The 12,734-nt window shown below is 41.5% G+C and overlaps 1 protein-coding gene across 1 annotated transcript in view; it reads right to left on the reverse strand.

Annotated features, from left to right (window-relative positions):
• The window catches only part of prpf18 (PRP18 pre-mRNA processing factor 18 homolog (yeast)), a 40,708-nt gene that overhangs the window by 17,784 nt on the left and 10,190 nt on the right, over positions 1 to 12,734 (reverse strand). Inside the window, exons 3-5 of the mRNA XM_052034027.1 lie at positions 9,357 to 9,461; positions 7,052 to 7,165; positions 1,882 to 2,028 (exon numbers count right to left, since the gene is read on the reverse strand). Coding sequence (XP_051889987.1) covers positions 1,882 to 2,028; positions 7,052 to 7,165; positions 9,357 to 9,461 — 366 coding nt within the window. The remainder of the gene's footprint in view (positions 1 to 1,881; positions 2,029 to 7,051; positions 7,166 to 9,356; positions 9,462 to 12,734) is intronic.

A 12,734-nucleotide genomic window follows, 5' to 3' on the forward strand; every position in this document is an offset into this window, starting at 1 on the left:
GCACCTTATTGTCTGCCTGCACTGCACTTTCTCTGTAACTGTAACACTTTATTCTGCATTCTGCTGTTGCTTTTCCCTCGTACTACCTCAATGTACCGATATAATGAAATGATCTGTTTGGGTGGCATGCAAAACAAAATTTTTCACTGTACCTTGGTATGTGTCACATTAATAAACCAATTTACCAACTTATTAGTAGCTGCTAAATGTTTTTTTTAAATTGCTGTCTATGGTTTTTTGTGTATTTTAGATTGTGAATCATGTAATATTGTTCGGGTGATACATGGAAAATAAAAAAAATACTTTGCACATCGATGAGGTTGCCAGAATCATAGACCAACACACCAGAGGAGGAGGACATACTGTCATGGAGCTTCAGAAAAGAAGCCTGAATTGACCATCCAGCCCCTTGTGTCTACTCTACCATTCAATAGCAGATCTTTTGCCTCAGCAGCGCATTCCTGCACTTGATTCTTGAGTTGTAAGGAGAGACTGGATAGACTGAGAGCCAAGGAGACTGAGGGATGACCAGAGGTCTCTAAAATCATGAGGGTCATAGATCATAGATACAGTCTTTTTCCCAGGGTAGGGGAGTCTAAAACTAGAGGGGAAGGACTTAAAGGTGAGAGGGGAAGGACTTAAAGGTGGATCTGAGGGGCAAAGTCTTTCACACAGGGTGGTGGGTGGTGGAGTGAGCTGCCAGAGGAAGTGGCAGAGGCAGGTACAATTACCGTGTTTAAAAGACATTTAGACAGGCACATGGATAGGAAAGGTTTAGAGGGATATGGGCCAAACGCTGGCAAATGGGACTCACTCAGGTAGGCAACTTGGTTGGCATGGACGAGTTGCGCTGAATGGCCTGTTTCCGTGCTCTATGACTATATTCAAAAGAGAAATCGATAATATTCAAAAATATATTGATCTCTGTTGCATGGCAGTAAAAACAGAAAATACTGGGAATACTTGGTTCCTGGAGCAGGGAAACTGTCATTAATCTGATTAACTGATTGCTCTCTGCTGCTCTCAGTACAAATGCTCTCTGACAAGCCAAGTAGTTCCAGCATTTTATTTTTCTTTCAGACTACAGACTGAAAATCTTTATTGCTCAAGAAAGCATGCTGGTCAGAGTCTCAGCAATATCATTATAATTGCTTTGGACTGTGTAGAATTCCAACTCAGGCCACGTTCTTTCTCCAGGGATGAGGGATGAAGGAAAAGATATGACAGCCCCCAGCTAGGTCCGAAAGTCTAACAACCTGCAGAAAACTTCTGTAGCGTCTGCCAGCTTAAATCATGGGAAAGTGAGAAAGTGACGAGCACCAGTAGTTTGTCATTGCCCAACAAGTATAAAGTGATTTTGGCAAGTTCAAAGAGCTACCAAAAAATCAATGAGAGTCAGGCTGTGAATATGAAGGCACACCAGCAACTTTCAAAGGCATTTGGAATGGTCAATAAATGCTGACTTGACAACAATGCCCACATGATCCCATAAATGAGTTTAAAAAGATAAGATTTAACCAGAGTAAAGTTTGACCATTCTGTGCTTCAAATTCCCATTCTCTCTGCAAAACCATGTTAAATAATAAAACCAATGATTAGAAAGATTTAAGAGCGAAAAAACAAACTGCTGGAGGAACTCAGTGGGTCAGGCAGCATCTATGGAGGGAAATGGACAGTCGACGTTTCATCTGGTCTCGGCCTGAAATGTTGACTGTCCATCTCCCTCTACAGAAGCTGCACGACCAGTTGAGTTCCTTCAGCAGTTTGCTTTTTGCTCCAGATTCCAGCATCTGCAGTCTCGAGTCTCCAGAAAGATCTAAAATCTTGGTTGATCTTTATTAGATAACCCTGAGGAGCAAGGTAGAAATCAATAGTTCTTACCTCCAGTTCCTCTATTGTGGTGTTTTCTTCATGAACTTTCAGGTCATTTTGCTCCTCCTCTTCACCTTGCTCTTGTCCAGCCACAATCTCATTCAAATACTGCTGGTCTATCTTATCCATAGCAGCTTTCAAGTCATTCCTCAAACCCTGTGGGAATAAAGAACCAGATCATTTGAGTTTTTTGATAGCTGTACCTCCTAGACAGAACAAACCTGTTCAGTGGTTGAATCTCTTGTTCTTTGCAAACATCTGTAGGCCTTCTTGTGTTTCAAAATTGTCCCATTCAGTATAACCATCACGCAACCACCAGGCTGCTGTTATAGCCATGGAGCTGTCCAGCAGAAAAACAGGCCCTTCAGCCCAACTCATCCATGTCGACCACAATGCCTACCTACACTAATCCTATTTGCCCATATCCTTCTATTCCTTTTCTATCTAAGTACCAGTCCAAATGCCTTTTAAACATTGTAATTATATCTGTCTCGACTGCTTCCTCTGGCAGCTTGTTCCACATAACCACTACCGTGTATGTGAAAACTTGTCCCTCAGATCTCTTAAATTTCTCCCCTCTCACCTTAAACCTATGCCCTCTAGTTTTAGACAAACCCACCCTAGGAAAAAGACTCTATACACCCTACCTACGCCCTTCATAATTTTATAAACGGCTACAAGGTCACCCCTCAGCCTCCTGTGTTCCAATGAGAATAAACCCAGCCTACCCAATCTCTCCTGACAAGTAAAGCCCTCCATTCTAGGCAACGTCCAGGTGAATGTCTTCTACTCAATTTCTACCACATCCTTCCAATAGTGTGGAGACCAGAACCATGCACAATACAGCTGGTGCAGACTGACCAAAGTTATTTGTAAGTAATTTATACAAGTTTTAATTATGCTTTATCCATGCTTTTGGCTCCCTACAGACTTGTCTATTCCACTCCCCACTCCAGCCTCCCTAGTTGCACCTGTTATTATTCGCACAGAGTCCTATTCACCCATCCCCCTGCGTTCACACTGGCCCACACCAGCTCTTAGTTATCCAAGGCATTGATCTTAAAATTCTCACGTTTGTACATTCCTCCATGGCCTGACCTCTCCTCATCTTATTACATCCTCCAGCACAACAATCTGCCGAGGTGTGTCTTTGCTTCTTGAAATCTGGCTTCTTGACGATTCCCAAACTTATCATTCCACCATTGGGAGACATGCCTTCAGCTGCCAAGACCTTCAACTCTGAAATTCCCTCCCTAAACTGCTCCACCTTTGCACCTTTCCTCCTTCTCTAAATGGTTCTAAGACTCACCTCTTTGATCAAGCTTTTTGCCAACTGTCTCAATGGACTTCTTAAACAGAGGCACTGAGTGCATAATCGAGGAGGTTATGTCTAACCTCTATAAAAATAATAGATTAGGCTATCTCTGGACTATTTCACCCTATTCAGATCACCACACTTTACAAAAGACATTAAAGTCTTAAAGAGGGTGTAGAAAATAGGCAAAAGGTCCAGAGGTGACATGTGGAAAAGCATTTTCATGCAGCAAGGGCAGGCACGGCAGTGTAGCGGTTAGCGTAACGCTTTACAGTGCCAGTGACCCGGGTTCAATTCCCAACACTGTCTGTAAGGAGTTTATATGTTCTCCCCGTGTCTGCGTGGGTTTCCTCTGGGCGCTCTGGTTTCCTCCCACATTCCAAAGACGTACAGGTTAGGAAGTTGTGGGCATGCTACGTTGGTGCCGGAAGTGTGGTGACACTTGTGGGCTGCCTTCAGAACACTCTACGCTAAAGATGTATTTCACTGTGTGTTTCGATGTACATGTGACTAATAAAGAAATCTTATCATATACTAGAATGCTCTGTAGATACAGATTTAATTGCACTTTTCAAAAGGCAACCAAATAAATAACAGAAGGGAAAATCATTTGCAAGGATTTGGGGAAATCTGACTGGATGTACAAAGAGCTGAGAAATATTCAATGAGGCAAGTAGTCCCCTTCTGGGTCATTACAATCCTATGATGCCATCTCCTTGTGCAGCAATTTCATAACTTTGATAACTCGCTTGTGAAGCATCTTAAGACATGTTGCTATGTCTAGGGCACTAAAGAAATGCAAGTTGCCACTGCTGTTGTATCTAAACCACATTCCAGTTTCTTGTACACTCATGTATTTGGAAAGTTTACGTACTTATCCCTGGTAGCTTTGCATGGCTTGAGCCTTATTGGGTGAGGCAGCCCCCAACCTCAAAATCTAACAATACAGATAGAAGTATATTCACCCAGGGGATATGCATTTTCATTCCATTCCTTTATTCCGGAAATGCCCAGGTCAAGTCCTTGCTCCAGCAAGACAAATGGCATGTGCTAGTTCATTACCTTCTAACGATGCAACTTGAGCTATTCACTAGACGCTGAAAGACAAACGACCTGGTGCTGTGCAGAGGTCTGATATCCAGGACACCCACCAGGAGATGAATCATATTCACACAATTTTGATAGCAATGACATTAACCATATTTTTAACAATTTGTCGGACTCATTACTTCTTATTTCTCATCTTTTCCCTGGTACAATCTGAGAACGAGCATTTTAAAAGAGGGAGACAAATACTCAGAAGTATAGTCTTCCTGTTGTTTTACTTTTCATGTGGTTCAATGATCTGAAAAATAGAAATCGGCAACAGAAAGTAAAAAAAGCAAAAAGGAGAAGCAGAGCAATGAAAATGGAAATGGAAATGAAAATGCAGTGGGAAATGGGAAGCTGGAATAAAAACACAAGTAAAATACAACAAAAACAAGACAATCTCTCCAAATTACTTCAGTAGAAACAACTTGTACGTTAATAACAAACTCCTGCTGGATTTCCTCCTATTCTTTAGGTTCCGAGATAGCAGACTCGAGACAACTAGATTGCCTCTTTACCTTACTGATTATTCGGATCTTGTGCTTTTAAGAGCACAAGAAACAGAAGTGAGGTAGGCCATTTGCTCTGCCATCATGTATTCTCATTTCATTAATTTCTACCAGGCCAAGTCCTTGCTCCAACAGGTTCGATGGTGTGTGATAGTTCACTGCCTTCTAGTGATGCAGTTAGAGCTCTGCCAAACCGGCTCTGCTTTTTATCTAGATCATGACTCCCTTCTGCCTCAGCACCATTTCCCTGCCCTATCCTCAAATCCCTTGAGTTCTTTGCTATCCAACTATTCTGAACTTTATTGACTTCCATTGAATGAAAAAAACTCAATAAAAATTGGTAAATTGGTTTATTATTGTTACATGTACTGAGGTACAGTGAAAAACTTGTCTTGCGAGTTTACTTACAAGATGGAGTACAATGTTGGTAAATACGAGGTCATCCACTTTGGAAGGAAAAATAGAAGATCAGATTATTTTTTAAATGGTGAAAGATTGCAGCATGCTGTTGTGCAGAGGGACTTGGGAGAGCTTGTGCGTGAATTGCAGAAGGTTGGTTTGCAGGTGGAACAGGTTATCAAGAAGGCAAATGGAACCTTGGCCTTCATTGCTAGAAGAATTGAATTTAAGAGCAGGGAGGGTATGCTGCAACTGTACAGGGTACTGGTGAGGCCGCACCTGGAGTACCGCGTGCAGTTCTGGTCTCCTTACTAGAGGAAGGATATACTGGCTTTGGAGGCGGTGCAGATGAGGTTGACCAGGTTGATTCCGGAGATGAGAAGGTTAGCCTATGAGGAGAGATTGAGTTGCCTGGGACTATACTCGCTGGAATTCAGAAGAATGAGAGATGATCTTATAGAAACATACAAAATTATGAAAAGGATAGATTAGATAGAGGCAGGAAGGTTATTTCCACTGGTAGGTGAGACTAGAACTAGTGGACATAGCTTCACGATTCAGGGGAATAGATTTAGGACAGTGATGAGGAGGAACTGCTTTTCCCAGAGAGTAATGAATCTGTGGAATTCTCTGCCCAGGGAAGCAGTAGAGCCTACCTCATTACATATATTTAAGACACAGTTAGATATATTTTTGCATAGTAGGGGAGTTAAGGGTTATGGGGAAAAGGCAGGTAGGTGGATCTGAGTCCACGGCCAGATCAGCCATGATCTTATTGAATGGCAGAACAGGCTCGATGGGTCAGATGGCTGACTTCTGCTCCTATTTCTTATGTTTTTATGTTCTTATGCCGTCCATACAGATCAATTCATCACATTGGTGCATTGATGTAGTACAAGGTAAAACAATGACAGAATGCAGAATAAAGTGTTACAGTTACAGAGAAAGTGCTGTGCAGGCAGACAATAAGGCGCAAGGCCGTAACGAGGTAGATTGTGAGGTCAAGAGTCCATCTCATCGTACGGGGGGGGGGGGGGGGGGGGGAGGGCCACTCAATAGTCTTATAACTGTGGGATAGAAGCTGTCCTTAAGCCTGGTGGTATGTGCTTTCAGGCTTTTGTACCTTCTGCCTGAAGGGAGGGGGGAAGAAGAGAGAGTGTCCGGGGCGGGCTCAGAACCAAGCCTCCACAGTAGAGAATTCCAAAGATTCACCACCCTCTTGAGTAAATTTCTCATGTCAGCCCCAAATGTCCCATCCCTTATCGAGTGTGACTCCTGGCTCTAAATTCCTCAGTTAAGTGAAACATCTTCTCTGCATCCAGCCTGTTGAGCCCTGTAAGAATTTTGTAAGTTTCAATCAAATTTCCTCTGATTCATTTAAACTCTTAACAATACAGACCTCGACTACACAATCTCTCCTCGTATGCCAACCTGCTATTCCTGGGACCAGCCTTATAAATCTTCGCTGCACGCCCTCTATAGCTAGCATATCCTTCTTTTGTGCAGACCAGAACTGCACAAAATTCTCCAGACGCAGTCTCATCAAGGCCTTACACATCTGTAGTAAGACGTCCTTACTCCTGTACTCAAATTGTCTCATAAAGGCTAAATGACCATTTGCTGCTCTAATCCCTTGTTTCACCAGCATGTTGGCTTTCAGTGATTTGTACAACTTAAAAAAGAAAGAGATCTAAAATTCCACAATAAAAAATGTGCTTTTATCGATTTAGTTATCTGTTATCCATTCCATAAATTACCACATTCTTCAACTAGCTGCATGATGTTCTAGTTTCAAGTAGTAGGCATAATTCAATATAAAATGCCACTCATAGAAAGACTTTACAACTCATTGTAAAAGAAACATTACCTTATTAATTTCAGGAGTTAGGATTTCTATTTTTCGAAGACGTTGGAAAGCTTCATAGTCTGTCTCAGCAAACAGTCGAATTGGTTCTCCTCTCTCACGTAACCTTCGAATTACCTTGGAAGAAAACAAGGTTTGATATTAATCGCAGGAATGCTACACTCAACCCCTTCTTTGGGCATTATCTGAATGGGCGAAAATCTGTGCTGAAATGAAAGGAAAAATAATTATGCCGACTCCAACTATTTGCTAGAGGAAAATCAAATACAAAAGCCGCAGCTTTCAATGTAATCCTCGGGACAAAGCAACGTCCTGTTTGAGACAAGCATCTGTGCTGAGCTTTCCTTTCCCTTCAGGGAACTAAGCTAAATTAACCGAGATAGCACTGTTCCTTTCAAGCCACCTTTAAATCTGGTATGGTACAACAGCACCATCTACTGCAATCCTATCCCAAACACATGAAAGAGAAGGACATTTACTTTCAAAACTCACCCCTCCAAAATCTCTAAGTGAGCTATTTGAAAAATATGTTTATCGTGGCATTCCAAAGCACTTTGAATGAAGTACTTCTGGAGTGTCTATATTGATGTAATATAGAAAAGATAGCAGCCAACTTATACAAAACAACCTTCCATAAACAGCAATGTGATAATGATTAGATTTTTTGTTTTCATGATAATGAATGAAGAATAAATATTGGCATGATGCCAGGAAACTCTCCTATTCTTCCTTGGAAAAAAATGCCATAAGAATGTTGCAGCTATATAGGACCCTGGTCAGACCCCACTTGGGAGTACTGTGCTCAGTTCTGGTTGCCTCATTACAGGAAGGATGTTGCCTGGATTAGGGAGCATGCCTTATGAAAACAGGTTGAGGGAACTCGGCCTTTTCTCCTTGGAGCCATGGAGGATGAGAGGGTATATAAGACGATGAGAGGCATTGATCGTGTGGATAGTCAGAGGCTTTTCCCCAGGGCTGAAATGGTTACCACAAGGGACACAGGTTTAAGATGCTAGGGAGTAGGTATAGAGGAGATGTCAGGGGTAAGTTTTTTTACTCAGAGAGTGGTGAGTACTTGGAATGGGCTACCAGCAATGGTGGTGGAGGCGGATACGATAGGGTCTTTTAAGGGACTTTTGGATAGGTACATGGATCTTAGAGAAATGGGTAAGTCTAGTAATTTCTAAGGTAGGGACATGTTCAGCACAGCTTTGTGGGCCGAAGGGCCTGAATTGTGCTGTAGGTTTTCTATGTTCTACGTAAGAAGCTTCTAACATTTCATCCAAAAGATACTGCAGTACATCCTTGGTATTGCACTGCAGTGTCAGCCTAGATTTTCACAATTGTCTGAGACTGAGGTGGAACATGACTCTGAGATGAGAATGCTACTGACTAGGTTACAGCTAACACTTGTAATTCCTACAGGTCAAAGTTAGCAGGAGCAGGACACCTCATGCATATCTAGGTTCACCTCTGCATTCTTCAACTCAAAAATGTTTTGCCCTGAAGGGCATCTGAAGTGCAAGCTGGTTAATGGTGCAGTAGGGGCAACAAATCATCTAAATGCTTGGTGGACAAGAGAACCAACAGTTGATCTCCTTACCCCAGATCAGGATAAACAGGAAGATGATTGAGAAAGGGATGAATTAGAGTGGGTGAATTCAATGTTAACACCAGAGGCATATTGAGAGGAATAGCAATAATTATTTTTGACAAAGCTGACAATTCTGAAATCTCTAACAACCTGTCACATGCAATGAAACTCCCCATGTATAACTGATCACTTTTGGGGTCAGATAGGTTGATTGGCAGTCATTAACACGTGTCATTAAAAGGGTACTTAATTAATTATTGGAATAAACGTACTGCAGTAAATTTAAAGAGGAAATAATATCCAAATTCCACAACCATGAAACTTGTGGAGGTTAAAGGCAATAACTGCTTTAAACAAAGCTAGGAGCAGGTTGGATCAACCAGCCTTGTTATTTGTGGGGTCTCTCTTCCTTGCCACAGGTTGCTGGTTAATGTGCAAATTATTAAAAGGATGCTTTGTTCACACAGCCTTTTCAGTGCATTCAAGGCCAAAAGATCCCATCCATCTTTATTCTCCCTAACAAAGTAGGGTTTTATTGCTGTACTCTCCAATAGATTAACTAAGGAAACAGAGCTGCTATTATTTGACAATTTGGATCAAAACTGAATAACATTTCCCACCTTACTGACTATCTACATTAGACAAATCCTGATTAAAAATGAAGGGTTTGAAAATCTACTGTACATAGTAACCATTTACTGCACTTAAACGTACCTCTTGCCTGGAAAGGGTCATTGGTAGCTTCTCTTCTGCAAGCTCCAGTTCAAGCACTGGATGTGATGATGAAGAATCATCTTGTTCATTTGTTTTCGACTGTACCTGTATATTGACAGCATTCATCATTAAAGCTTTACTGCAGGAACCAACCTGTAACTTACACCCTCACACCAGTAACCACAGAAGCACAATTAAGTCACTTTATATATTGCTTTGTGAAACACAGGAAAAATATATTTCCCAGGAAATGGAGCTGCTATTATTTGGGTAAATGAAGAAAAGTACGATTGGAGGACAGCAAATGTGATATTTTTATTCAACAAGAGCAACGAGGATAAATCAGATAATTACAGTCTCACATTAGTGGTAGGGAAGTTATTAGAAAAAAATTCTGATGGACAGGATTAATCTGCACTTGGAAAGATTGGGATTAATCAAATATAGTCTCCATGGCTTTGTTCGGGGGGGGGGAGGGGGGGAGATCCTGTCTTACCACTTTGATCGTATTTTGCAAAGAGGTAACAAAGTGCATTGATTAGGTCAGTGCATTTGGTGCAGTAATAGGAAGCAGAGGTTGATGATGGAGAAATTTTTTTGAGATTGAAAACCCAAGACCAGTGGTGTACCACAGGAATTGTTCTTTGTAATATTCATTAATATTTTGAATACGACTGTAGAGGGTATTATAAGTTTGCAGATGACATGAAAATTGGGGGTGTTGTTAATAGTGAGGAAACTAGATTACAGGATGATATTGATGAGTTAGATAAAGATGGACAGAGTAACAGCAGATAGAAGCTAATCCTAGTAAGCAGTTTGGGAAAGACTAATAATGCTAGGACACACACAATGAATGGTAGGGCCCTAGGGTGTATTGAGGAACAAATGACCTTGGTGTACAAATTCAAGGATCCCTGAAGGTAGCAACACAGTAAGGTGGTTAAAAAGGCATTTGGGATACTTTCCTTCATGAACTGGGACATAGAATATAAAAGCAGGGAGATTACGGTGCAACTGTATAAAACTGGTTAGGCCACTGTGTGCTGTTCTAATCTCCATACCATAGGAAGGACATGACTGTACTGAAGAGGGAGCAGATGACATTCACCAGGATGTTGCCTGGGATGGAGTGTTTCAACTATGTGGAAACACTGGATAGGCTGAGTTTATTTTGGTGCAGGGAAGGTCAAAGAGGAGTCTGATTGAGGTGCACAAAATTATGAGGGGCATAGATAGGGTAGCTGGTAAGAACCTTTTTTCCTATAGCAGAGATGTCTAAGACTAGAGGGAACAGGTTTAAGGTAAGGAAAAGAAAGCTTTAGAGGCAATCAGAGGAAGAATTTTTTCACCAGAAGATGGCTGGAATCTGGAATGCACTGACTGAGGGGATGTCGGAGGCAGAGACTCTCAGAACAATTAAGTATTTAGACAAGTAATTGAATCACTAAGGCTATGGACCAAGTACTGGAAAATGGGATTAGTATAGATGGGTACCTGATACTGACTATCAAGGATATTGTGGGTAAAGGACCCTTTCCTGTGCTCCATGACTCTATGATGCCACGACTACCCCACTCCACAAACAGCAGGAACTGTTTCAATTATTCAAAAGCAAAATACTGCAGATGATGCAAAGTTGAAATAGAAAATACTAAAAGTGCCAAGCAGGTCTGGCAGAATTTGTGGTAACATTTCAGAACAATGACCTCTCATCAGGATTTTGGGAATACATCAAAATGACTAGTAACCCCAGAAATGCATCTCAGGGACACCATCACCAGATTTTAAGAAGATTGTTTTAAATTAGGAATACCTTATAATATTTCACAGACATGGAATAAATTGGCAATGCAAACTTGCAGAAGACCTACCTAGTTAAGACTGCCAACTTTGATCGGAGGGGTTGGTAGACGATGAGCTCTAAAATAGGGGAGTGATGAAGAGAGAAGACAGAAACCAGGGAATAGGTCCCGCAGAAGAAAGGAGAAAGGGGAGGTGGCAAAAAGACAGTGAAGAGATTGGGCCAACATGTGGGGAAGGGGCATTAACGTTCTCTACAAAACCAAGAACAGCAGCAACAAATGTGGAATGGGAATTCTACTGATAAAGAGCAAGAACCATGTGAGAAGGGTAGAGCACGATTCTGAATAATAACCAAGATTGTGGGATATTTTGCCAATGGCTAATATGGAATAGGATACATATCTGCTAAGGAATATAAATTAATCAGGGTTGAATTCTCTCATAGAAGAGAGTGCGAGAACCAGTGCAGAAGATCTCCACCTATAATTTCTCAGTTCCCCTTTACTTGTATGGCCTCAGGCTCCTCTCTTGCCCCACTCATGGAGGTCCACTACTCCACCACTTACAAGTAGCCTCCTGAAATTTGGAGCTAAGCAAAGCCCACAATAGAAGTAGTTAATGCTCGGAGACCCGATCTTCACAAGTTAGGCATAGGCCAATGCACTTGCTCTGCTATTCAAATGATCATAGCAGATCATCTACCTCAATACCACAATTCCCACCCACACTCTCCCCATACCTCTTAAGTCCTTTGCGTCGTGTTTATATATCTTCTTCTTAAATAATATTCAACAACTTGGCCTTTAAAGTCCTCTGATAATGAATTCCACAGGTTCACCGCGCTGTGAAGAAATTTTTCCCCATCTCAGTCCTAAATTTCTTGTACTGTAACCTGAGACTATAATCCCTAGATCCATCCCATATCTAGCCTGTCTAGCCCTGTCAGAATTTGTTCCCCTTCTCATTCTTCTGAACAACTTCCTAGTGACTATAAACCTAGCTGACAATCTCTCTTCATATGGCAGTCCTACCATGTCAGGAATCAGTCCCTTTGTTACATTCCCTAAATGGCAATTATTTTTCTTTTCTTTAGTAAGGAAGCAAAACTACACACAAGTATGGTCTCATCAAGGCCCTGTATAATTACTTTCTTGCTCCTGTACTCAAATCCAGTAGCACTTCACACTCATGAGATCAAATGTTACACCATCATGAATCACATCTTCATCAAACCTCTAGGAACGCTTTCAACCAAAGAAGACAAACCTACAGGAGTTGGGATCTTGTGGTGAGGTTGGATGAGACATTGGTGAGGCCAAATTTGGAGTATTGTGTGCAGTTCTGGTCACCTAACTATAGGAAGGATATCAGTAAGGTTGAAAGAGTGCAGAGAAGATTTACTAGAATGTTGCCGGGTCTTCAGGAGTTGAGTTACAGGGAAAGATTGAACAGGTTAGGACTTTATTCCTTGGAGCGGAGAAGAATGAGGGGGAGATTTGATAGAGGTTTACAAAATTATGAGGGGTATAGACAGAGTAAATGCGAGTAGGCTCTTTCCACCAAGATTAGGAG

Source organism: Pristis pectinata, chromosome 19 (genome assembly GCF_009764475.1).
Source record: "Pristis pectinata isolate sPriPec2 chromosome 19, sPriPec2.1.pri, whole genome shotgun sequence".
NCBI lineage: Eukaryota > Metazoa > Chordata > Chondrichthyes > Rhinopristiformes > Pristidae > Pristis > Pristis pectinata.